The sequence below is a fragment of the Hyperolius riggenbachi genome, chromosome 12 (genome assembly GCF_040937935.1).
Source record: "Hyperolius riggenbachi isolate aHypRig1 chromosome 12, aHypRig1.pri, whole genome shotgun sequence".
NCBI lineage: Eukaryota > Metazoa > Chordata > Amphibia > Anura > Hyperoliidae > Hyperolius > Hyperolius riggenbachi.
In genome coordinates this window covers 7992524-8020004 of record NC_090657.1, presented here as the reverse complement: position 1 = coordinate 8020004, position 27481 = coordinate 7992524, and the positions used below count along the sequence as shown (strand labels likewise).

Here is a 27481-nt window from a genome sequence, read left to right as displayed (position 1 = left end):
TGACCGTGGGAAAATTAAACGCCCGCCGACTTTAGCGGTTAATAGCAAAGCCCCTTTAAATGCCAGAAACACCAAATGTGTAGGGAATGTTAAGAAAAATAGTGGGAACACGAAGAAAAAAAAATGTTCAAAAAGACCTTATAGTTTTTGAGAAAATCGATTTTAAATCTTCAAAGGGCATGTATCCATTTAAATCGCGTACTGACATTCCCGTGGAAACTTTTTCCGCCGACTTTAGCAGTTAATAGCAAAGTCCCCTTAAATCCTAGCAACACCAAATTTGCAGGATATGTTAAAAAGATACTGGGAAACAATATTTAAAAAAAAAAATTGAAACATTTTATTTTTTTTTTTTTTAAATTAAATTTTTTGGGTTATGTTCAGAGTGTGGGAAAAGTTTTGAAAAAAATGACGTGGGGTCCCCCCTCCCGAGCCTCTGTAACCCCTTGTCTCCCATGCAGGCTGGGATAGCCAGAATGCGGAGCCCCGGCCGACTGGGGCTTCGCACCCTGAGCTATACCAGCCCGCATGGTCCATGGTATGGGGGGGCTTCGGGGGGGAGGGGCGGCCAAGCCTTCCCCTCCCCCCCGGAGCCCTTGTCCAATCCATGGACAAGGGGCTCTTCCCCACCTCCGGTGCCCCAGGAGGAGGTGAGGGCGACGACTCCCTGGGGGGGGGGGGTTCATGGTGGCATCTGGGAGTCCCCTTTAAGAAGGGGAACCCAGATGCCTGCCCCCCCTCCCAGGAGAAATGAGTATAGGGGTGCAGGAGTACCCCTTACCCATTTCCATAAAGGGTTAAATGAAATAAAAACGCAACAACGAGAAAAGTCCTTTAATGTTCTAAATTAACCAGAAATACTTACCTGTACCTTTAAGAAAAAAATCCCACGTCAATTAGGTCCCACGACAGTATCCTCCATCTTGCGACCTTCTGTTACATCTTGATTGAAGATCTCCGCTGCCCCGACGCCACACACGCCGCCCCCGCCGCACTGCTCTCAGCTATACTTAGTATAGCTAAGAGCAAAAAGCATCTTTAAATTTTAGCTCCAATGGTCCCCATTGGTTCCTTAACAGACCAATGGGGATCAGGAGGATCCCCATTGGTTGATAAGGAACCAATGGAGAGCCTTGGAGCCAAAATTTAAAGATGCTTTTTGTTCTCAGCTATACTTAGTATAGCTGAGAGTTGCGTCTATGCATCTATATAGACGCATTAGCGCTAGCTGCCGCTGCCCTCCCCGCCTCCCCCCACCTGTCACCCTCACCCATGCTGGCACCCATGGGTGCATTGGGTGCCAGCATGGGTGAGGGTGACAGGTGGGGGGAGGCAGGGAGGGCAGCGGCAGCTAGCGCTAATGCGTCTATATAGACGCATAGACGCAACTCTCAGCTATACTTAGTATAGCTGAGAGCAGTGCGGCGGAGGCGGCGTGTGTGGCGTCGGGGCAGCGGAGATCTTCAATCAACATGTATCAGAAGATCGCAAGATAGAGGATGCTGTCGTGGGACCTGATTGGCGTGGGATTTTTTTCTTAAAGGTACAGGTAAGTATTTCTGGTTAATTTAGAACATTAAAGGACTTTTCTCGTTGTTGCGTTTTTATTTCATTTAACCCTCTATGGAAATGTGTAAGGGGTACTTCTGCACCCCTATACTCATTTCTCCTGGGAGGGGGGGTGGGCATCTGGGGGACCCCTTTTTAAAGGGGACTCCCAGATGCCACCATGAACCCCGCCCCCAGGAAATCGCGGCCTCCACCTCCACCGCCCATCGGAGGTGGAGAAGAGCCCCTTGTCCATGGATTGGACAAGGGGCTCCGGGGGGGAGGGGGAGGCTTGGCCGCCCCCCCCCCCCCCCCGGAGCCCCCCCATACCATGGACCATGCGGGCTGGTATAGCTCAGGGTGCGAAGCCCCAGTCGGCCGGGGCTCCGCATTCTGGCTATCCCAGCCTGCATGGGAGACAAGGGGTTACAGAGGCTCGGGAGGGGGGACCCCATGTCGTTTTTTTTTAAAAATTTATTTCCCCCACTCTGAACATTAAAAAAAAAAAATTGATAGCAAATTCAAAAAAAAAATGACGTGGGGTCCCCCCTCCCGAGCCTCTGTAACCCCTTGTCCCCCATGCAGGCTGGGATAGCCAGAATGCGGAGCCCCGGCGGACTGGGGCTTCGCACCCTGAGCTATACCAGCCCGCATGGTCCATGGTATGGGGGGGCTCCGGGGGGGAGGGGCGGCCAAGCCTCCCCCCCCCGGAGCCCCTTGTCCAATCCATGGACAAGGGGCTCTTCTCCACCTCCGATGGGCGGTGGAGGTGGAGGCCGCGATTTCCTGGGGGGGGGGGGGTTCATGGTGGCATCTGGGAGTCCCCTTTAAAAAGGGGTCCCCCAGATGCCCACCCCCCCTCCCAGGAGAAATGAGTATAGGGGTGCAGAAGTACCCCTTACCCATTTCCATAAAGGGTTAAATGAAATAAAAACACAACAACGAGAAAAGTCCTTTAATGTTCTAAATTAACCAGAAATACTTACCTGTACCTTTAAGAAAAAAATCCCACGCCAATCAGGTCCCACGACAGCATCCTCTATCTTGCGATCTTCTGATACATGTTGATTGAAGATCTCCGACGCCCCGACGCCACCCACGCCGCCTCCGCCGCACTGCTCTCAGCTATACTAAGTATAGCTGAGAGTTGCGTCTATGCGTCTATATAGACGCATTAGCGCTAGCTGCCGCTGCCCTCCCTGCCTCCCCCCACCTGTTACCCTCACCCATGCTGGCACCCAATGCACCCATGGGTGCCAGCATGGGTGAGGGTGACAGGTGGGGGGAGGCAAGTAGGGCAGCGGCAGCTAGCGCTAATGCGTCTGTATAGATGCATAGACGCAACTCACAGCTATACTAAGTATAGCTGAGAACAAAAAGCATCTTTAAATTTTGGCTCCAAGGCTCCCCATTGGTTCCTTATCGACCAATGGGGATCCTCCTGATCCCCATTGGTCTGTTAAGGAACCAATGGGGACCATTGGAGCTAAAATTTAAAGATGCTTTTTGCTCTTAGCTATACTAAGTATAGCTAAAAGCAGTGCGGTGGCGGAGGCGGCGTGTGTGGCGTCGGGGCGGCGGAGATCTTCAATCAACATGTAACAGAAGGTCGCAAGATAGAGGATACTGTCGTGGGACCTAATTGACGTGGGATTTTTTTCTTAAAGGTACAGGTAAGTATTTCTGGTTAATTTAGAACATTAAAGGACTTTTCTCGTGGTTGTGTTTTTATTTCATTTAACCCTTTATGGAAATGGGTAAGGGGTACTCCTGCACCCCTATACTCATTTCTCCTGGGAGGGGGGGCAGGCATCTGGGTTCCCCTTCTTAAAGGGGACTCCCAGATGCCACCATGAACCCCCCCCCCCCCCCAGGGAGTCGTCGCCCCACCTCCTCCTGGGGCACCGGAGGTGGGGAAGAGCCCCTTGTCCATGGATTGGACAAGGGCTCCGGGGGGGAGGGGAAGGCTTGGCCGCCCCTCCCCCCCCGAAGCCCCCCCATACCATGGACCATGCGGGCTGGTATAGCTCAGGGTGCGAAGCCCCAGTCGGCCGGGGCTCCGCATTCTGGCTATCCCAGCCTGCATGGGAGACAAGGGGTTACAGAGGCTCGGGAGGGGGGACCCCACGTCATTTTTTTCAAAACTTTTCCCACACTCTGAACATAACCCAAAAAATTTAATTTAAAAAAAAAATAAATAACATTTTTCAATTTTTTTAAAAAATATTGTTTCCCAGTATCTTTTTAACATATCCTGCAAATTTGGTGTTGCTAGGATTTAAGGGGACTTTGCTATTAACTGCTAAAGTCGGCGGAAAAAGTTCCCACGAAATGTCAGTACGCGATTTAAATAGATACATTTCCTTTGAAGATTTAAAATCGATTTTCTCAAAAACTATAAGGTCTTTTTGAACAATTTTTTTTTCTTCGTGTTCCCACTATTTTTCTTAACATTCCCTACACATTTGGTGTTTCTGGCATTTAAAGGGGCTTTGCTATTAACCGCTAAAGTCGGCGGGCGTTTAATTTTCCCACGGTCTTTTTGAAAGATTTTTTTTTTCCTCTTGTTCACAATATTCTTCTTAACATTCCCTGCAAATTTGGTGTTTTTAGCTTTTAAGGGGGCTTTGCTATTAAACATTAAAGCCGGCGGGCAGATATTTTCCAAACGGCAGCAAAGCAGGGGTTAAAACGATAAATATCGTTTGGGAGCAATACAAATATAAATATAAATGATAAATATCGTTTTTAAAGCCGGCGCCATTTTTTAGCTGTCAAAAACGAAAAATAACTAGCGATAGTGGTTCTCTATGGGGCGCCGTTTTTTAACTACGATAACTGGCGCCATTTTTAACGGACCCCGCCGCAGAGATACGTTCTTTCTAGACTCTCTTTGTTCTCTGGAAAGCACAGTTGTCCGCACAGTATATGCATATGCAGCCATGCTTGTCCTAATCGCTCTGCAGAACAGGGCTGCCATTGTTGGGTGGTCTTTTGACTACTGTAGAATATGTATGGGAACTTACTGGTGAGATGACTGTAGCTGTGTTGTTGCACTCATTAAGTGAGAATTTTACGGTTTCAGACATTCAGAGCAACTTTACCAAGACTTGTTTGGTGTGTTATGGATTGTCAAATTGTATTCAACCAGAATACATTGTATATATCTATTCAGTACATACCAAACTTTTTTGTTGTTCATACAAACAAATAAAAATAAAGGATGGAATTATGACAGAGAGAGTATGTGTATATATATATATATATATATATATATATATATATATATATATATATATATATATATATATATATATATATATATGTGTATAATGGAAAGATGGACAGAGTATGTTATGGTATGCAGTTTGAAAATAACATAGCGTGTCAAACAGAGGCGCTCACACGCTTTATGGACCTGAACCAGTTTTATATGCTCCTGTACTGCCTGATGAAGCGGGACTGTTCACCGCGAAACGCGTTGTGATTTTATGGAGCTGTGAATAAATTGTATATGTTTTACTCTGCATTTGAGTATATGTCCACTACCAGAGGGAGGTAAGTCCACCTCGACTTCCCTCTTTTTATCATTTTTAGAACACTGTTTTACTCTGCTTGGCGCCTCTGTTCGTACATATTACAGCACGATTAAGTCCACCCCTGGTGGAGGGGTTCTTTCCCCATTTTCCTATCTACAGAGAGCGACTTTTATACCTGAGTGGGGTCAGGTACTAATACTCCCCACCTGCCTGTCAAGTGGTCACCTGATGGTAACCCACCTTTGTGAGTATAAGAACCTTTGACTTTACATTATATATTGAGCTTACCAGACAATATTGCACTATTGGGCTCTTGGTGTCCTCTGTTTTGTTTTTAAAAGTGTGGTAAATGTAGTACTAAGTAGTAATGTGGTGTTCAGCGGTGGTTGTAATGCTAAACAAAGGATGATGATCAAACGAGATATTGATAAATCCACAGAGATGGAATATGGTGATAAATGTCACAGTGGAAAATGCAAAGTGATCAAAAGTTGATTATTGGGTGATAGGTTGCCATGCAAGAGGTTGTTCTAACAACCAGCTTTTTTCAACCCAGATTGGGGTAATCTTGAACACACTCGTGTTAAATTGAGCAATTTCTACAAAACTTCTGATCAACTAAAAAATTGGATCAGATTGGTCAAATCGAATTAAAAAAACAAACAAACAAACAAAAAAAAACAACCAGAGTTGATTACTGCTTGAGGAAGTGCAAAAAGACTAGCAGTAGAAGGTGGCTTTCTGGCAGTTTAGACATGCGGCTGTAGCGGTGTTAAGGATTTGTGCACACTTGACTATAGATCCCGTTTCTCAGCAATAGAAGAGAGTAGCACTGTAGCTCAATAACGCACCTTTATTGCATACCGTCGGGTACAAATAACGTGGTGGACGGAGGCTGACAGCCGTTTCGCAGTTACCTGCTTCCTCAGAAGCTACTTGAAACGGCTGTCATGCTCCTGATTGTAAGCAATAAAGGTGCGTTATTGAGCTTCAGTGCCTCTCTCCTCTATAGCTGAGAAAGTTGAGCACTGCATGTTATAGTTTTTTTTAATTTGCATTTATAGTAATTTCTTATTTTTTATATATATATTTTTTTCTTATCTAAAGTACACAATTGTTGCTTTTTGAACCATGCTTCTTGTCATTTTTTTATGGACCTTTTTTATGTCTCCTACAGAAATCCAGATAAAAATCCAAGTCTTTGAGAATGGGGATCTCTCCCCTTTGGCCTCGGCGGTGGTGGAGATATTCGGCAATCAGAGTGGCCTGGCGTCTGGCGTCACTGACCAGGATGGGATGGCCGTGCTGAGCATCAGCTACAGATTGGGCACCTGGGTCCTTGTCACCGCCAGCAAGAGAGGCTTCGTAACCAACTCTGTGCCCTGGAGGGTGGACAGGCTCCCACGTAAGGACTGTGAGACATGGCATATGTGTATATGTGTGTCTGGTCATTACATTTGTGTCATTGAGTTCCTGAGTCATGACATTAAATAGATCAATCTGGTGCTAACCAAGATGATTTTTGGCAGACGAATCTTGCTAAGATGCTAGTCCACACAAAACTGACCTTCAGGCTAGGGGTCCACTTGAGGGATTTCAACTGCACTTTGGGATCACTGAAAATCCCCCAGAATCCTACACGGTTTAGTCACTGAGGGTGAACTCACATCGGCTGTTGCGAATTCGCTCCAATGCAAAAAATAGAAGCGCTGCAGTTACTTTGTGGGCAATTTTACAGTTTAAATAAAGTTTAAAGCGGGATTGTCCGCTACAAAATCAATTTCATGTACCCACTGCTTTGTGTTTATTATGTAGTCTACATACAGTCTGCATTGCAAGCATTCCAATATAATCATAAATGTTTCTGCAGTAATGAATCTTATCTCAGCCTGGCTCTATTCTGGATAGGCTGAGGAGGGAACTATATCTCACCCTCGTTGCAGAAACTGCTGAAATACGATGTATACTGTGCTCACATGTATTTTACAAAGCAAGCTAGATATGACAGTGCAGTTTCTAGGAGAAAAAAAAGAGTAAGGGAGGAAATGACATCAGGATTAGCTTCAGTCAAAGGCAATGGAGATGGAAAATGCCTGGAACAGATTTCTCTTTATTTACTAAAATTCACTGAAATCAAAACGTGGACAGTACAATACATGTTATGTAAGTAGATCAAGTATTTATCTACTTATATATGTGTGTTTCTTCCTGGGATAGTATGGCTGATCCTACTGCATGAAACTACTTGCCAGGACTCTTGGGGTCCAGCATGAACCCCTCATCCCCTATCACAAGAGCTTATCGGTCCTTCTCTTATTGAGGATAGACAAGCACCTATGACTTCTTGTGCCGGGGGCGGGGCTACGCGCCAGAAGCAGACGGAAATTAACCCAAGCCTGTTAAGTATTTTAAATTTTATTTCACAGGCTACGCTCACACATACAAAAAAGACCCCCCACAAATCGGAAATGCTGTACAATTGCCAGCAGAAGATTATACAGCACTTCTGATCATCATAAAAAATCATGCCAGAAAATGTGTCGGGCCCCCAGCCCTATGTTTACCATTTTAGCCGCTTGGATGTGACAATCACTGCTCCCCCGCGTGCGCACCCACGCGCTCCCGTGTTGCTTCCCATCAGCCCGGAGATCAATTAATCGGAACTGTTCCCATTCATTGAACTAGGTCCCCTGTAGAAAGACCAACAGCTTCTTATGAGAAGCCGCGTCTTTCTGAGAAAAAAAAACCTAAAACACGTCCTCCTTATACTTCCTGCTCTTGCTTACAGAATGAAATTCCCAAAAAAATAACTGTGGCCATCTTGTGGCCAAATAGTAAAACTACATGTACATACATTTTTTTCACATAAAACACAATGGGCTTGATTCACAAAGTGGTGCTAACTGTTAGCACGCTTGTAAAAAGCCCCTCTTCACGCCTAAAGTGACTATGCGCGCTGCGCAAAACCTTGCGTGCAACGACGCATTGCGGTGCGTTGAAAACTGCACACCCGATGCGACTATAAGGGCGCATTGAGTGCGACCTTATCATCGCACTATGCGCCGTTAAGGTCACACCCAATTCGCCCTTATATTCGCATCAGGTGCACCGTTTTAGTCGCACCGCGATGCGACGTTTCGAGTGAAAGTTTTGCGCGCGGGACTTTGCGCGCGAGCTGATTCACATTTCTAGGTGCTAAGTACTTAGCACCCTAGTTAGCACACCCAAAGCCTTTGGGCGTGCTAACTAGGTTAGCACCGAATAGTGAATCAGGCCCAATAAATTACATTTAAAATTAACTGTTTACCCCCCACTCCCCAAAAATACCCAAATAAACTTTTTAACTAGAAAACGTGAAAAAAACTAAAACATAAATAGTTACCTAAGGGTCTAAACATTTTTAATATGCATGGCAAGAGATTATATTACTAATGTTTTTTAAATTAGAAGCTTGTAAATAGTGATGGATGCAAAACTGAAAAAATGCACCTTTATTTCCAAATAAACTATTCGCGCTATACATTGTGATAGGGACATAATTTAAACGGTGTAATAACCGGGACAAATGGGCAAGTAAAATACAAGGGTTTAACCATCTTAGCGGTATGGACGAGCTCAGCTCGTCCATCCCCGCCGATGGCTGCCGCTCAGGCCCTGCTGGGCCGATTTTTACGAAATAAAAAGCAGCACACGCAGCCGGCACTTTGCCAGCCGCGTGTGCTGCCTGATCGCCGCCGCTCTGCGGCGATCCGCCGCGAGCAGCGGCGAAAGAGGGTCCCCCCAGCCGCCTGAGCCCTGCGCAGCCGGAACAAATAGTTCCGGCCAGCGCTAAGGGCTGGATCGGAGGCGGCTGACGTCAGGACGTCGGCTGACGTCCATGACATCACTCCGCTCGCCGCCATGGCGACGAAGTAAGCAAAACACGGAAGGCCGCTCATTGCGGCCTTCTGTGTTACTTTTGGCCGCCGGAGGCGATCAGAAGAACGCCTCCGGAGCGCCATCTAGTGGGCTTTCATGCAGCCAACTTTCAGTTGGCTGCATGAAATAGTTTTTTTTTAATTAAAAAAAAACCCGCAGCCGCCCTGGCGATCTTAATAGAACGCCAGGGTGGTTAAATTATGGTAGCATGTATTACTTTAAAGCTATAATGGCCAAAACCTGAGAAATAATGATTTTTTTTCAATTTTTTTCTTAATTTTCCTGTTAAAATGCATTTAGAAAAAAACAATTCTTAGCAAAATGTACCACCCAAAGAAAGCCTAATTGGTGGAGGAAAAAATAAGTTATAGATCAATTCATTGTGATAATTAGTGATAAAGTTATTGGCAAATGAATGGGAGGTGAAAAATGCTCAGATGCATAAGGTGAAGAAACACTGAGGGCTGAAATAATGGTAAACAATTTGTCAGGATGGCCTGACTTTTACCCTTTTTAGCATAGCCCTGAATTGATGGGAATAAAACTTTCCCTGGCTTCTGGGCAGAGTAGAAGTGAATGACTGCAGTTTGTGTTTCGGGAAACTTGTTATGCCACCTGTCCTCTCTGGTGGGGTACTCAGGAATTATTGTGCGGACATCACAGCTGTGTGTCTCTGGGTGCGGCCGTGGTCATAAAAGCTATTTTGTACTCTGTAAGAGACCTCCCAGCCTGTTATGGACCTGAAGAGGACCTGTCAGTAACATAGATACGGGGAGAACGGAAGCTGTAGTGAAGTAGTACCAATTCAGTTGACGGAATACTCTGCACTCCTGTTGTTTCCTCCTGAATTGATAAACTCTATTTTAAAAGCTAAAGTCTTCCCAAGTTAATACAGGGACTCCTGCTGGTTGAGTCAACTACCAGCTTCCTTAACTCCACTTGTGGAATAGCCTTCTGAGGCTCCTCCTTCTTCTGTCAGGGGAAGAGGAACTGTAACAACAAATAGTAGAATTCAGTACAGTGTTCTCACCAGGCTCTTTTAGCCGAGCTAATTTTGGTAAGCACCCGGCTGTCATCGGCTCACCTCCTTATCTTCCTTCTATGCTGTAAGCAGTGTTGCAACGACCCAGCGTTCCCCCGTTTGCTCACCACCCTGCTACTTTTTCATGCCACCCGGCTGGAAAAAAAAAATTCTGAGGAGAACACTGCAGTACATTTTTCAGGATACCCAGTTTTACATGAATTATCCTGGTTTCAGCATGAGAAACACTTCCTATATTTATATACTGCTGTATATTGGATTTAGCTCCACCCTCCCAGTGATGCTTAGCCTAGGCTGCTTTGCTATGCGGAATTCTCCCCCCCCCCTCCCCAAACATTCTAGGGTGCGGAGTCTTAAGTTACCACTTCACCCGTGCATCCAGGAAGGGTTGGTGGACTTTACAAGCTTATTGCCCACCAGGTCACACCCATGGGGGCTATCCACACTAGGGGCAAGGAGAATAGGTGACACCTCAGTATGTAGAATCCAAGAGCAGGCTGAGATAGTTGTCAGGCAGGGGTACCCGGGTCACAAACTGAGGGTGAGGCAGGTGGATTGCAGTCTTGAACAGAGATTAGGGTCAGTCAAGAGGGGTAGAATTCAGACATTGTCATTTGTGACTGGTCCCCTTGAAGTACAAAGGCTGTCACTAGTTTACTTTCCCAGCTCTCTATTGTACCTTGATCAATTTTTGGATCAGCTGTTTTAGGACACATTGGAAGGATCCTGATGGTAGCTTTGTGTTGACAGCTGGACCCACTCCATTGATTTCAAGCCAGCACACAGCCACTGGCAGGATAGTTTTACTGTCATTAAGCTACATTAGTTATGTTAATTTAAAATAGATATGTAATATAATCTCTTACCCACACTGTTTTAAAAGAACAGGCAAATGTTTGTGATTTCCTGAGGGCAGCCATCTTTTTTGGTTGAAAGGAGGTGACAGGGAGCATGAGACACAGTTCCAACTGTCCTGTGTGCTGATCACCCCGCCCAGCTGCGCGTACTAAGCAACGAGAACCACAATATCAGAAATCCCATCATGCTTTGCACAGCATCAGGGGAAAAATGCCCGGGCAGATTTCTTTGATGGGGTGGAGCTTAGCTTATGTGCAGCTAATATTAGGCTAGGTAATAAAAACAAAGTTCTGATGCTGTGAAACTGTTAAAGAAACACCAGGCCTTTTCAGTGCTGCTGAGTAGATTTTTAGTCTGAAGGGTTCACTTTCATTAGCAAGACAGACCTTGCAGTAGACCGGAGTCACCGGACCATACACTCCAAATACCATTGCCCACTTGTATTGCCACTTCTGCACTCACTGCTGACAGTGCACTCTAGCCAATAATGTACATGTATAAAGACGGATGCAGAGAGGGAGAGCGGCTGACAGTGCTGTGCCAGCTTTGCTGCATTGGTCTTTACTAATGTAATTACGTTATGCAAGTGATAATTTTACATTTAAAGAGAAACCCCTCCCACAAGAAACTCTGAGGACCATGGTACTCCTGGCAATTTCCTGTTTGTGAACCTTGTTGCATTGTGGGAAATAGCTGTTTACAGCTGTTTCCAAATCCTAAAAAAGCAAGCAGCAGCTACATCACCTGCCAGCAGTAAAAATGTCACCATGTAATTAATGTCAGAATGTAAATCAGGGATTTAAAAGATTTTACAATGGGCAAGCACTGACTAAATCATTTATACATAATTATTGTAAAAATGAAGCACATTTTTTTTATTACTTTATTTTCACTGGAGTACCTCTTTAACCTCCTTGGCGGTCTGATTCTTTCCAGATTTTAGGGTCTAAAAGCGGTGCAATTTTTTTTCACTCTTTCAGACCCTAAAACCTGAAAAAAATCATTCTGGCAGGGAGATCTGCAGCAAAATAAACAAAAATTTACCTTCCTGGGCTCCTGGGCTGCAGTTTTCTCTTTGCCCACAAGATGGCGCTAATATACATATAAACGAACTTCTCTATATTTCTCTAATATAGAGAAGTTCGTTTTCAATATTAGCTCCGCCCCCGATGACGTCACGCTGCCACCACCGCTCTGCTGCCACCACCACGGCTGCGCTGCTCCAACTGGCTGCCGGGTCCCCGGAAGAATAGCGGGGACATGGGGGATCCCGGCGGCCAGGGAAAGACCCCACACTGCCGGGGAGAGAGGCTGGAGTCACGCTGCGCAGCGAGATCGCGCGCGGGACTCCACAACTTCAAGTAAACCTCTGCAATGCCTACCCCGACCTGAGCTCGGGATCACCGCTAATAGCTTGTTTTTTCTACCCCGAGCTCAGGTCGGGAAAACCGGCAAGGAGGTTAAAGGATACCTGAAGTGACATGTGACATGATGAGATAGACATGTGTATGTACAGTGCCTAGCACACAAATAACTATGCTGTGCTCCTTTTTTTCTTTCTCTGCCTGAAAGAGTTAAACATCAGGTATGCAAGTGACAGATTCTATCCAGGTGGGATCGGTTGAAAAGGGCGCCCGAGCTGCCTGTATGAAAAGGGCGCCGCCATAGACATCAATGTTATTTCTGGAAATATGGGCTACAAGGTGTAGAAAAGGGCGCCCGAGTTTTGATATAGGCTACAAGCGGGCTCCCCTTTGTAGCCCATATTTTTTCGGCTACAAGGTTTTCGGCTAGAAGCGGGCTCCCCTTTGTAGCCCATATTTTTTTCGGCTACAGTAAGGTGCCCCTCTGTAGCCCATATTATTGACTTTTTTTTGTAGCCGAAGTTTTTATATGGGCTACAAGTGCTGGAAGCCGAATTATTTCATTCCCCCACTATCCATGGCGGCCTGGAGGGGGAATAGTAATTAACACATCCCGGAGTTTTTTTGTAGCCGAAGTTTGTATATAGGCTACAAGCGCTGGAAGCCGAATTATTTCATTTCCCCCACTATCCATGGTGGCCTGGAGGGGGAATAGTAATTAGCACAGCCGAAGTTTTTATATGGGCTACACCAAGCGTCTTTTTTGTAGCCGAAGTTTATATGGGCTACACCAGGCGCCTTTTTTGTAGCCGAAGTTGGTATATATATGGGCTCCACCAGGCGCCCTTTTTTACCGGCGCCCTTTTCATGTAGACCCATCCAGGTTGGGACCGGGTCGGACTATAGCATAACCCTCACTGATAAGTAATTACAGCCATAAAACACTTTCCTGTCAGTAAATGGCTTCCCGGAGCAGGAAAGAGATAAAAATGGTCAATAATTCATAGATTTTAGCACTGGCATCCTGCAATGAAGGTGTCATTGAGCAGAGACAATGAAACAGTAAAAACTTAAAACTAGATTGAAATATAAAATAAAACCATGAGATCTCTAAAAAAGTTATTTTTAGGAGAAGGTGGATAGATACAAATGTTTTTTTCATCAGTTTATTTTCACTTCAGATGTCCTTTAAATTGTTGGTGTGCTATACTTAAGAGAGTGCATGACATGGCTTTGATCAATAATGTATTGCACTTACTTCAGTGATTTTTAGTTCTCTTCTAAATACAGGCTTGTCACTGCCATTGTTTACATTACAATAATCATCAGTAGCCCCTTACTCCCTCAATTTGTAAATGTTATTATTAGTACTTCATTAGAGGGATGTGTAGGAGCGCTGGCGGTGGTTTCAAAGCACACTATTCCAACAGGAATAAGCAAATACTGCAGCTAATGTATTATCATTTTAAAGCAGTAGGATCAGCCATACTATGCCAGGGAAAAAAAAACACATATAAGTAGATAAATACTTGTTCTACTTACATAACACATGTATTGTACTGTCCACGTTTTGATTTCAGTGAATGTTATATAGTAAATGAAGAGAATTCTGTTCCTGGTGGGAACTATGCCTTTTGCCCACAGTTTAGGCTAAATCCTGATGTCATTTCTGCCCTTTACTTTTTTTCTTTTCTCCTCCAATCGCTGAGTCACCTCAGCCTTGCTTGTAAACACAAGTGATCAGGGGATCGTGTTTCAGATAAGCAGCTAGGCAGGGAAATAAATGGAAGAGGAGGAATATATTATAGATAAAAAGAACCCCCAGCATGCAACTGTTTGGCACGGACTACTAAAGGGCCAGTGCTCCTTAAGTATGTGATAAATCCAAACCATAACAGCAGAAAAAGTTGTGAAAGTTTTGAATGCAGAATTAGCATCTTTATCACTTAATACACTCAGACCAGTTGCTGTTGAAATTTGATTGTTATGGTGACAATCCCGCTTTAAGCTGTAGTAGCATATACTGTTCATATTGGGGTTGATGTATCTTAAAAATAGGATAGAATAAATAAATGCAGGCATATTGCAGTATTGATACGGATCCTTTTTCATGTATATAAAGCACATTTAATTATAAGTACAGTAAAGCTGGCCATACACCTACCAATATTGCCGCGGGATTGGCCATCCGATTTGATAATTTTATTGAATCAGATGAAAATTGGTGGCCCAGCAAGCATGCCTGATTGACAGTTCTACCAATTTTGGTCTGAAATTGGTCAAATGTATTGATCGAGCAAGTTGAAAGAAATCTCGGTCCTACGTGGTTAATTTGGTGCACGGCGATAACTGCGTGTGATATTGCGATGTACATGATGGACCCCCAGCTGCTGTCCCCCAATTTCCCCCACTCTGGTGCCCATGCATTGTATATCTCTCCTGTCCAGCTGAGGCGACTCCCCGTCCTTTCCAGTGTCTCCCCCAAGCGTCACCCGGTACGTGTGTGTGACATCACACATGTCACATATACCATGTGACATGTGTGATGCATGCACATGGTGGTGCTGGGGGGGGGGGGGGGACAATGGAAGGAACCGGGAGCCGCTGCAGCAGTGCCACAAAGGCAATTCCCGAGAGACTTCATGCTGAAATCGATCGGAAATCGACCTATGGTGTATGGTCAGCCGACAGATCTCTCTTTGATCAGATTGGATCACATAGAGATTTGTCTCTTAACCCTCCTGGCGGTAACCCCAACCTACACTCGGGGCAGCCGCCGCGGAGGATTACATGGCCCCGGGAGGGATTTTTGTAATAAACTTTTGTAATAGTTATAGCTAGCACTAGGCTAGCTACCAGTGTCCCCCAAGTCCCTCCGATCGCCACCGCAATACATACCCCCCCAGGGATCCTGCGATGGCGCAGCCTCCCAATCAGCTCCAGGCTTCGCTATGGGGAGGATTGGGACTGCGCTTGACGTCATGGCGTCTGACGTCATGTCCGATCGTCGCCATAGCGTCGACTGAAGCTGATTGGGGAGGCTGCGGCTCTCGCGGGATAGCGGCTGGGTAAATATAAACGGCGGCGATCGGGGGGATCAGAGAGGTGCTGGGGGACTTTGGGGACACAGGTAGCTAGCCTAGTGCTAGCTACAAGTATTACAACAAGTTTTATTCAAAAAATCCCTCCAGCGGACGCAGTCACCAAAACTGCGTACCGCCAGGAGGGTTAAAGGACTTACGAGGCGAAATAGTCCAAAAAAGTTAAATACCTGCATGAAATATCAATGCACGGAGGGCGCCGCATATCCTCGAGTGCGGCTGCGCAGCTCTAGGCCCCCCCCCCCCCCCCGATCCACGCTATAGACCATCTCCTGTTGCGTGGATCGGGGGGAAGGCCCTAGAGCTGCGCAGCCGCACTCGCGCATATGCGGACTGCGCAGCCGCGGCCAGCTCCGGCGGCCATCTTAGTGAAGGAAGGAGAGCCCGACCCGGGCTGTGGGGTCGGGACTGGCCCGGGGGGCACATTGAGCTACGGAAGGCGCGGACGGCTCCCTCCGTGCATTGATATTTCATGCAGGTATTTAACTTTTTTTGGACTATTTCGCCTCGTAAGTCCTTTAAGGGGGCCATACGCTTATAGATTTGCAGCAGATTCGACTATCAGATAGATTTCGGTCAGACACCTGTCAAGTCGAATCTAAAAGGAATCTATCTGATGTGTGGCACACCCTAGGAACAGATTTCTAATAGATTTCAGAATGAAATCAATTGGAAATCGATCTAAATGCATTATTGGACCAATCGATCCAATGCAACTCTATGGGCCATGGATCTGCGAAATCGGCCACAAATCAATCGAATGGGGAATGTGATAGAATCAATTTCTGATCGATCAATGACTGAAATTGACCAGTGTATGGGCCCCTTTAGTTGATCTGCCCATAAAATACTAGATGTATGGGCACCAGTGTGATACATTGAGGCAGCAAAGCAGATTTGGGTGGAGGGGATATGAACACTCTTAATCCAGTGCAGGAGACTTGGGCGCAGCCGGCGCCACCATAGGCTGTAACAGGAATTACATCTATAGCAGGGCACAGGGAGTAACTTCAGCGCCGTCAGAAGACTGAGCTAAAGTTGCTTTTAAAACATAATAATTCGGCATCCATCAGGGGGCGCTGTATGGCTGATATTGTGGTGAAACCCCTCCCACAGGAAACTCTGAGGACCATGGTACTCCTGGCAGTTTCCTGTCTGGGAACCATGTTGCATTGTGGGAAATAGGTGTTTACAGCTGTTTCCAACTGCCAAAAAAGCATGCAGCAGCTACATCACCTTCCAGCAGTAAGAATGTCACCATGTCAGAATGTAACGTATAGACACTGTGGTTGTGGCACACCTTACCCCTTAAGATGTGGGTGCATAGCCTAGATGGTGCTAAGCCCAAGCACCACAAAAGTCAGTAGTTCAAAGAAGTTTTAGGCTAGCACACCTGCTTCAAAAAGCAATCGTTCTCCTTGTCAGAATGTAAATCAGGGATTTAAAAGATTTTATAATTTGCAAACACTGACTAAATCATTTATACATCATTATTGTAAAAATGAAGCACTTTTTTGTTACATTATTTTCACTGGAGTTTCTCTTTAATACGGCCGGGACTTGTGCAGCAGCAGAATCAGCCATATACCGGCTGTATCCTGCGCCCAAGTCTCCGGCGCCGATTCCTCTCGTATGCGGAGGGGATATGCCATTCTCCTGTCTGCTATCGGAATCTGTGTGATTAAAGGGCTTTTCCAATTACAGCTGTGAGGAGGAAAATGCCCTCCCCAATCTAAGCAATTACAGCCACTGATGGCTGTGCTGTGTGCCCTGCCGATAAGCTGTTCTCGGCATCCCAGTAAGCAGCTACAAGCAGCATGCCCCTCCGTGACCTCGCTGAATGCAGAGGACGGTCAGGGAAGCGGAAGGCTTCCCGACTGGCTGATGTGTCAATATGATAAGCAAGATGAGTATAGAAGACAACATGATATCATATGTGGGGGGAGCGGCGCTGTGAATAGAGGCATAGGAAGAGCACTGGGCAAGATGATAAAAGAGGACTGTGACAGAAATGTTAATGAATGCTATCGTGTGACCTTGGATAAGAAGACAGGAAGAGGCATACATCCTGCCAGACTGAGGGTGAGGAAGGGAGAAAAATGCAAACAATGGTCCAGTGAGAGTGTCTGACCCTCTGCGCATCACTGGCAGGATAGGATCTGTCCGTGTGCTGAAGACAGGCAGGGCAGTGGGGAGAGATGGGATCTGTGTGCTGAGGACAGGCAGGGAGCAGGGCAGTGGGGAGAGATGGGATCTGTCAGTGTGCTGAGGACAGGCAGGGAGCAGGGCAGTGGGGAGAGATGGGATCTGACAGTGTGCTGAGGACAGGCAGGGAGCAGGGCAGTGGGGAGAGATGGGATCTGTCAGTGTGCTGAGGACAGGCAGGGAGCAGGGCAGCGGGGAGCGGTGGGATCTGTCAGTGTGCTGAGGACAGGCAGGGAGCAGGGCAGTGGGGAGAGATGGGATCTGTCAGTGTGCTGAGGACAGGCAGGGAGCAGGGCAGTGGGGAGAGGTGGGATCTGTCAGTGTGCTGAGGACAGGCAGGGAGCAGGGCAGTGGGGAGAGATGAGATCTGTGTGCTGAGGACAGGCAGGGAGCAGGGCAGTGAGGAGAGATGGGATCTGTCAGTGTGCTGAGGACAGGCAGGGAGCAGGGCAGTGGGGAGAGGTGGGATCTGTCAGTGTGCTGAGGACAGGCAGGGAGCAGGGCAGTGGGGAGAGGTGGGATCTGTCAGTGTGCTGAGGACAGGCAGGGAGCAGGGCAGTGGGGAGAGATGAGATCTGTGTGCTGAGGACAGGCAGGGAGCAGGGCAGTGAGGAGAGATGGGATCTGTCAGTGTGCTGAGGACAGGCAGGGAGCAGGGCAGTGAGGAGAGGTGGGATCTGTCAGTGTGCTGAGGACAGGCAGGGAGCAGGGCAGCGGGGAGCGGTGGGATCTGTCAGTGTGCTGAGGACAGGCAGGGAGCAGGGCAGTGGGGAGCGGTGGGATCTGTCAGTGTGCTGAGGACAGGCAGGGAGCAGGGCAGTGGGGAGAGATGGGATCTGTCAGTGTGCTGAGGACAGGCAGGGAGCAGGGCAGCGGGGAGCGGTGGGATCTGTCAGTGTGCTGAGGACAGGCAGGGAGCAGGGCAGTGGGGAGCGGTGGGATCTGTCAGTGTGCTGAGGACAGGCAGGGAGCAGGGCAGTGGGGAGAGGTGGGATCTGTCCGTGTGCTGAGGACAGGCAGGGAGCAGGGAAGTGGGGAGAGATGGGATCTGTCAGTGTGCTGAGGACAGGCAGGGAGCAGGGCAGTGGGGAGAGGTGGGATTTGTCAGTGTGCTGAGGACAGGCTGGGAGCAGGGCAGTGGGGAGAGATGGGATCTGTCCGTGTGCTGAGGACAGGTAGGGAGCAGGGCAGTGGGGAGAGGTGGGATCTGTCAGTGTGCTGAGGACAGGCAGGGAGCAGGGCAGTGGGGAGAGGTGGGATCTGTCCGTGTGCTGAGGACAGGCAGGGAGCAGGGCAGTGGGGAGAGGTGGGATCTGTCCGTGTGCTGAGGACAGGCAGGGAGCAGGGCAGTGGGGAGAGATGGGATCTGTCCGTGTGCTGAGGACAGGCAGGGAGCAGGGCAGTGGGAAGCGGTGGGGTCTGTCAGTGTGCGGAGGACAGGCAGGGAGCAGGGCAGGGGGGGAGAGATGGGATCTGTCAGTGTGCTGAAGACAGGCAGGGAGCAGGGCAGTGGGGAGAGATTTGATCTGTCCATGTGCTGAGGACAGGCAGGGAGCAGGGCAGTGGGGAGAGATGGGATCTGTCAGTGTGCTGAGGACAGGCAGGGAGCAGGGCAGTGGGGAGAGATGGGATCTGTCAGTGTGCTGAGGACAGGCAGGGAGCAGGGCAGTGGGGAGAGATGGGATCTGTCAGTGTGCTGAGGACAGGCAGGGAGCAGGGAAGTGGGGAGAGATGGGATCTGTCAGTGTGCTGAGGACAGGCAGGGAGCAGGGAAGTGGGGAGAGATGGGATCTGTCAGTGTGCTGAGGACAGGCAGGGAGCAGGGCAGTGGGGAGAGGTGGGATTTGTCAGTGTGCTGAGGACAGGCTGGGAGCAGGGCAGTGGGGAGAGATGGGATCTGTCCGTGTGCTGAGGACAGGTAGGGAGCAGGGCAGTGGGGAGAGGTGGGATCTGTCAGTGTGCTGAGGACAGGCAGGGAGCAGGGCAGTGGGGAGAGGTGGGATCTGTCCGTGTGCTGAGGACAGGCAGGGAGCAGGGCAGTGGGGAGAGGTGGGATCTGTCCGTGTGCTGAGGACAGGCAGGGAGCAGGGCAGTGGGGAGAGATGGGATCTGTCCGTGTGCTGAGGACAGGCAGGGAGCAGGGCAGTGGGAAGCGGTGGGGTCTGTCAGTGTGCTGAGGACAGGCAGGGAGCAGGGCAGTGGGGAGAGGTGGGATCTGTCCGTGTGCTGAGGACAGGCAGGGAGCAGGGCAGTGGGGAGAGGTGGGATCTGTCCGTGTGCTGAGGACAGGCAGGGAGCAGGGCAGGGGGGAGAGATGGGATCTGTCAGTGTGCTGAAGACAGGCAGGGAGCAGGGCAGTGGGGAGAGATGTGATCTGTCCATGTGCTGAGGACAGGCAGGGAGCAGGGCAGTGGGGAGAGATGGGATCTGTCAGTGTGCTGAGGACAGGCAGGGCAGTGGGGAGAGATGGGATCTGTCAGTGTGCTGAGGACAGGCAGGGAGCAGGGCAGTGGGGAGAGATGGGATCTGTCAGTGTGCAGTGTGCTGAAGACAGGCAGGGAGCAGGGCAGTGGGGAGAGATGGGATCTGTCCGTGTGCTGAGGACAGGCGGGGAGCAGGGCAGTGGGGAGAGGTGGGATCTGTCCGTGTGCTGAGGACAGGCAGGGAGCAGGGCAGTGGGGAGAGGTGGGATTTGTCAGTGTGCTGAGGACAGGCTGGGAGCAGGGCAGTGGGGAGAGATGGGATCTGTCCGTGTGCTGAGGACAGGTAGGGAGCAGGGCAGTGGGGAGAGGTGGGATCTGTCAGTGTGCTGAGGACAGGCAGGGAGCAGGGCAGTGGGGAGAGGTGGGATCTGTCCGTGTGCTGAGGACAGGCAGGGAGCAGGGCAGTGGGGAGAGGTGGGATCTGTCCGTGTGCTGAGGACAGGCAGGGAGCAGGGCAGGGGGGAGAGATGGGATCTGTCAGTGTGCTGAAGACAGGCAGGGAGCAGGGCAGTGGGGAGAGATGTGATCTGTCCATGTGCTGAGGACAGGCAGGGAGCAGGGCAGTGGGGAGAGATGGGATCTGTCAGTGTGCTGAGGACAGGCAGGGAGCAGGGCAGTGGGGAGAGATGGGATCTGTCAGTGTGCTGAGGACAGGCAGGGAGCAGGGCAGTGGGGAGAGATGGGATCTGTCAGTGTGCAGTGTGCTGAAGACAGGCAGGGAGCAGGGCAGTGGGGAGAGATGGGATCTGTCCGTGTGCTGAGGACAGGCGGGGAGCAGGGCAGTGGGGAGAGATAGGATCTGTCCATGTGCTGAGGACAGGCGGGGAGCAGGGCAGGGGGAAGAGATCGGATCTGTGTGCTGAGGACAGGCAGGGCAGTGGGGAGAGATGGGATCTGTTAGTGTGCTGAGGACAGGCAGGGGAGCAGGGCAGTGGGGAGAGATGGGATCTGTGTGCTGAGGACAGGCAGGGAGCAGGGCAGGGGGGAGAGATGGGATCTGTCAGTGTGCTGAGGACAGGCAGGGAGCAGGGCAGTGGGGAGAGATGGGATCTGTCAGTGTGCTGAGGACAGGCAGGGAGCAGGGCAGGGGGGAGAGATGGGATTTGTCAGTGTGCTGAGGACAGGCTGGGAGCAGGGCAGTGGGGAGAGATGGGATCTGTCCGTGTGCTGAGGACAGGTAGGGAGCAGGGCAGTGGGGAGAGGTGGGATCTGTCAGTGTGCTGAGGACAGGCAGGGAGCAGGGCAGTGGGGAGAGGTGGGATCTGTCCGTGTGCTGAGGACAGGCAGGGAGCAGGGCAGTGGGGAGAGGTGGGATCTGTCCGTGTGCTGAGGACAGGCAGGGAGCAGGGCAGGGGGGAGAGATGGGATCTGTCAGTGTGCTGAAGACAGGCAGGGAGCAGGGCAGTGGGGAGAGATGTGATCTGTCCATGTGCTGAGGACAGGCAGGGAGCAGGGCAGTGGGGAGAGATGGGATCTGTCAGTGTGCTGAGGACAGGCAGGGAGCAGGGCAGTGGGGAGAGATGGGATCTGTCAGTGTGCTGAGGACAGGCAGGGAGCAGGGCAGTGGGGAGAGATGGGATCTGTCAGTGTGCAGTGTGCTGAAGACAGGCAGGGAGCAGGGCAGTGGGGAGAGATGGGATCTGTCCGTGTGCTGAGGACAGGCGGGGAGCAGGGCAGTGGGGAGAGATAGGATCTGTCCATGTGCTGAGGACAGGCGGGGAGCAGGGCAGGGGGAAGAGATCGGATCTGTGTGCTGAGGACAGGCAGGGCAGTGGGGAGAGATGGGATCTGTTAGTGTGCTGAGGACAGGCAGGGGAGCAGGGCAGTGGGGAGAGATGGGATCTGTGTGCTGAGGACAGGCAGGGAGCAGGGCAGGGGGGAGAGATGGGATCTGTCAGTGTGCTGAGGACAGGCAGGGAGCAGGGCAGTGGGGAGAGATGGGATCTGTCAGTGTGCTGAGGACAGGCAGGGAGCAGGGCAGGGGGGAGAGATGGGATCTGTCAGTGTGCTGAGGACAGGCAGGGAGCAGGGCAGTGGGGAGAGATGGGATCTGTCAGTGTGCTGAGGACAGGCAGGGAGCAGGGCAGTGGGAAGCGGTGGGATCTGTGAGTGTGCTGAGGACAGGCAGGGAGCAGGGCAGTGGGGAGAGATGGGATCTGTCAGTGTGCTGAAGACAGGCAGGGAGCAGGGCAGGGGGGAGAGATGGGATCTGTCAGTGTGCTGAGGACAGGCAGGGGAGCAGGGCAGGGGGGAGAGATGGGATCTGTCAGTGTGCTGAGGACAGGCAGGGAGCAGGGCAGTGGGGAGAGATGGGATCTGTCAGTGTGCTGAGGACAGGCAGGGAGAAGGGCAGTGGGGAGAGATGGGATCTGTCAGTGTGCTGAGGACAGGCAGGGAGCAGGGCAGTGGGAAGCGATGGGATCTGTTAATGTGCTGAGGACAGGCAGGGAGCAGGGCAGTGGGGAGAGATGGGATCTGTGTGCTGAGGACAGGCAGGGAGCAGGGCATTGGGGAGAGATGGGATCTGTGTGCTGAAGACAGGCAGGGAGCAGGGCAGTGGGGAGAGATGGGATCTGTCCGTGTGCTGAGGACAGGCAGGGGAGCAGGGCAGTGGGGAGAGATGGGATCTGTCCGTGTGCTGAGGACAGGCAGGGAGCAGGGCAGGGGGGAGAGATGGGATCTGTCCGTGTGCTGAGGACAGGCTGGGAGCAGGGCAGTGGGGAGAGATGGGATCTGTCAGTGTGCTGAGGACAGGCAGGGGAGCAGGGCAGTGGGGAGAGGTGGGATCTGTCCGTGTGCTGAGGACAGGCAGGGAGCAGGGCAGTGGGGAGAGATGGGATCTGTCAGTGTGCTGAAGACAGGCAGAGAGCCGGACAGTGGGGAGAGATGGGATCTGTCCGTGTGCTGAGGACAGGCAGGGGAGCAGGGCAGTGGGGAGAGATGGGATCTGTCCGTGTGCTGAGGACAGGCAGGGAGCAGGGCAGGGGGGAGAGATGGGATCTGTCCGTGTGCTGAGGACAGGCAGGGAGCAGGGCAGCGGGAGAGAGATGGGATCTGTCAGTGTGCTGAGGACAGGCAGGGGGCAGGGCAGTGGGAAGCGGTGGGATCTGTCAGTGTGCTGAGGACAGGCAGGGAACAGGGCAGTGGGAAGCGGTGGGATCTGTCAGTGTGCTGAGGACAGGCAGGGGAGCAGGGCAGGGGGGAGAGATGGGATCTGTCAGTGTGCTGAGGACAGGCAGGGAGCAGGGCAGTGGGGAGAGATGGGATCTGTCAGTGTGCTGAGGACAGGCAGGGCAGTGGGAAGCGATGGGGTCTGTCAGTGTGCTGAAGACAGGCAGGGAGCAGTGCAGTGGGGAGAGATGGGATCTGTCAGTGTGCTGAGGACAGGCAGGGAGAAGGGCAGTGGGGAGAGATGGGATCTGTCAGTGTGCTGAGGACAGGCAGGGAGCAGGGCAGTGGGAAGCGATGGGATCTGTTAATGTGCTGAGGACAGGCAGGGAGCAGGGCAGTGGGGAGAGATGGGATCTGTGTGCTGAGGACAGGCAGGGAGCAGGGCATTGGGGAGCGATGGGATCTGTGTGCTGAAGACAGGCAGGGAGCAGGGCAGTGGGGAGAGATGGGATCTGTCCGTGTGCTGAGGACAGGCAGGGGAGCAGGGCAGTGGGGAGAGATGGGATCTGTCCGTGTGCTGAGGACAGGCAGGGAGCAGGGCAGGGGGGAGAGATGGGATCTGTCCGTGTGCTGAGGACAGGCTGGGAGCAGGGCAGTGGGGAGAGATGGGATCTGTCAGTGTGCTGAAGACAGGCAGGGAGCAGGGCAGTGGGGAGAGATGGGATCTGTCCGTGTGCTGAGGACAGGCAGGGGAGCAGGGCAGTGGGGAGAGGTGGGATCTGTCCGTGTGCTGAGGACAGGCAGGGAGCAGGGCAGTGGGGAGAGATGGGATCTGTCAGTGTGCTGAAGACAGGCAGAGAGCAGGACAGTGGGGAGAGATGGGATCTGTCCGTGTGCTGAGGACAGGCAGGGGAGCAGGGCAGGGGGTCGAGATGGGATCTGTCAGTGTGCTGAGGACAGGCGGGGAGCAGGGCAGTGGGGAGAGATGGGATCTGTCAGTGTGATGAGGACAGGCGGGGAGCAGGGCAGTGGGGAGAGATAGGATCTGTCAGTGTGCTGAGGACAGGCAGGGAGCAGGGCAGTGGGAAGCGGTGTGATCTGTCAGTGTGCTGAGGACAGGCAGGGAGCAGGGCAGTGGGGAGAGATGGGATCTGTCAGTGTGCTGAGGACAGGCGGGGAGCAGGGCAGTGGGGAGAGATGGGATCTGTCAGTGTGCTGAGGACAGGCGGGGAGCAGGGCAGTGGGGAGAGATGGGATCTGTCAGTGTGCTGAGGACAGGCAGGGAGCAGGGCAGTGGGGAGAGATGGGATCTGTCAGCGTGCTGAGGACAGGCAGGGAGCAGGGCAGGGGGGAGAGATGGGATCTGTCAGTGTGCTGAGGACAGGCAGGGAGCAGGGCAGTGGGGAGAGATCGGATCTGTTAGTGTGCTTAGGACAGGCAGGGAGAAGGGCAGTGGGGAGAGATGGGATCTGTTAGTTTGCTGAGGACAGGCAGGGAGCAGGGCAGGGGGGAGAGATGGTATCTGTCCGTGTGCTGAGGACAGGCAGGGGAGCAGGGCAGGGGGGAGAGATGGGATCTGTCAGTGTGCTGAGGACAGGCAGGGAGCAGGGCAGTGGGGAGAGATGGGATCTGTCAGTGTGCTGAGGACAGGCGGGGAGCAGGGCAGTGGGGAGCGATGGGTTCTGTCAGTGTGCTGAGGACAGGCGTGGGAGCAGGGCAGTGGGGAGAGATGGGATCTGTCCGTGTGCTGAAGACGGGCAGGGAGCAGGGCAGTGGGGTGAGATGGGATCTGTCAGTGTGCTGAGGACAGGCAGAGAGCAGGGCAGTGGGGAGAGATGGGATCTGTCAGTGTGCTGAGGACAGGCAGGGAGCAGGGCAGTGGGGAGAGATGGGATCTGTCAGTGTGCTGAGGACAGGCAGGGAGCAGGGCAGTGGGGAGAGATGGGATCTGTCAGTGTGCTGAGGACAGGCAGGGAGCAGGGCAGTGAGGAAAGATGGGATCTGTTCGTGTGCTGAAGACGGGCAGGGAGCAGGGCAGTGGGGAGAGATGGGATCTGTTAGTGTGCTGAGGACAGGCAGGGAGCAGGGTAGTGGGGAGAGATGGGATCTGTCAGTGTGCTGAAGACAGGCAGGGAGCAGGGCAGTGGGGTGAGATGGGATCTGTCAGTGTGCTGAGGACAGGCAGGGAGCAGGGCAGTGGGGAGAGATGGGATCTGTCAGTGTGCTTAAGACAGGCAGGGAGCAGGGCAGTGAGGAAAGATGGGATCTGTTCGTGTGCTGAAGACGGGCAGGGAGCAGGGCAGTGGGGAGAGATGGGATCTGTCAGTGTGCTGAGGACAGGCGGGGAGCAGGGCAGTGGGGAGCGATGGGATCTGTCAGTGTGCTGAGGACAGGCAGGGAGCAGGGTAGTGGGGAGAGATGGGATCTGTCAGTGTGCTGAGGACAGGCGGGGAGCAGTATAGTGGGGAGAGATGGGATCTGTCAGTGTGCTGAGGACAGGCAGGGGAGCAGGGCAGTGGGGAGAGATGGGATCTGTCAGTGTGCTGAGGACAGGCAGGGGAGCAGGGTAGTGGGGAGAGATGGGATCTGTCAGTGTGCTGAGGACAGGCAGGGGAGCAGGGCAGGGGGGAGAGATGGGATCTGTCAGTGTGCTGAGGACAGGCGGGGAGCAGGGCAGTGGGGAGAGATGGGATCTGTCAGTGTGATGAGGACAGGCGGGGAGCAGGGCAGTGGGGAGAGATAGGATCTGTCAGTGTGCTGAGGACAGGCAGGGAGCAGGGCAGTGGGAAGCGGTGTGATCTGTCAGTGTGCTGAGGACAGGCAGGGAGCAGGGCAGTGGGGAGAGATGGGATCTGTCAGTGTGCTGAGGACAGGCGGGGAGCAGGGAAGTGGGGAGAGATGGGATCTGTCAGTGTGCTGAGGACAGGCAGGGAGCAGGGCAGTGGGGAGAGATGGGATCTGTCAGCGTGCTGAGGACAGGCAGGGAGCAGGGCAGGGGGGAGAGATGGGATCTGTCAGTGTGCTGAGGACAGGCAGGGAGCAGGGCAGTGGGGAGAGATCGGATCTGTTAGTGTGCTGAGGACAGGCAGGGAGCAGGGCAGTCGGAAGCGGTGGGATCTGTCAGTGTGCTGAGGACAGGCAGGGAGCAGGGCAGTGGGAAGAGATGGGATCTGTCAGTGTGCTGAGGACAGGCAGGGAGCAGGGCAGGGGGGAGAGATGGGATCTGTCAGTGTGCTGAGGACAGGCAGGGAGCAGGGCAGTGGGGAGAGGTTGGATCTGTCCGTGTGCTGAGGACAGGCAGGGAGCAGGGCAGTGGGGAGAGATGGGATCTGTCAGTGTGCTGAGGACAGGCAGGGCAGTGGGGAGAGATGGGATCTGTCAGTGTGCTGAGGACAGGCAGGGCAGTGGGAAGCGGTGGGGTCTGTCAGTGTGCTGAGGACAGGCAGGGAGCAGGGCAGTGGGGAGAGATGGGATCTGTCAGTGTGCTGAGGACAGGCAGGGAGCAGGGCAGTGGGAAGCGGTGGGATCTGTCAGTGTGCTGAGGACAGGCGGGGAGCAGGGCAGTGGGGAGAGATGGGATCTGTGTGCTGAGGACAGGCAGGGAACAGGGCAGTGGGGAGAGATGGGATCTGTCAGTGTGCTGAGGACAGGCGGGGTGCAGGGCAGTGGGGAGAGATGGGATCTGTGTGCTGAGGACAGGCGGGGAGCAGGGCAGTGGGGAGAGATCGGATCTGTTAGTGTGCTGAGGACAGGCAGGGAGCAGGGCAGTGGGGAGAGATGGGATCTGTGTGCTGAGGACAGGCGGGGAGCAGGGCAGTGGGGAGAGATCGGATCTGTTAGTGTGCTGAGGACAGGCGGGGTGCAGGGCAGTGGGGATAGATGGGATCTGTGTGCTGAGGACAGGCGGGGAGCAGGGCAGTGGGGAGAGATGGGATCTGTCAGTGTGCTGAGGACAGGCAGGGAGCAGGGCAGTGGGGAGAGATGGGATCTGTCAGTGTGCTGAGGACAGGCGGGGTGCAGGGCAGTGGGGAGAGATGGGATCTGTCAGTGTGCTGAGGACAGGCAGGGAGCAGGGCAGTGGGGAGAGATGGGATCTGTCCGTGTGCTGAGGACAGGCAGGGAGCAGGGCAATGGGGAGCCAAGAGCTGTATTCACCCAAAACCGGTATATATCCTCATTGGGATGCTTCACTAGATCACTTGCAAGAGTACTAATAGGGAATTAAAGGACAACTGTAGGGAGGCTGCCATGTTTTTTTCTCCTTTTGTGCCATACCAGCTTCCTGGCTGTCCTGCTGACCCTCTGCCTCTAA

At 51.9% G+C, this 27481-nt stretch overlaps 1 protein-coding gene across 3 annotated transcripts in view; it reads left to right on the top strand.

The window, feature by feature from the left end:
• Positions 1 to 27481, top strand: part of FAM171A2 (family with sequence similarity 171 member A2) — a 96047-nt gene that overhangs the window by 48677 nt on the left and 19889 nt on the right. For 2 of the 3 annotated variants that reach the window (XM_068262286.1, XM_068262284.1), the window contains exon 2: positions 6265 to 6501. In XM_068262286.1, coding sequence (XP_068118387.1) covers positions 6265 to 6501 — 237 coding nt within the window. The remainder of the gene's footprint in view (positions 1 to 6264; positions 6502 to 27481) is intronic. The other variant, XM_068262285.1, reaches the window with a different exon arrangement.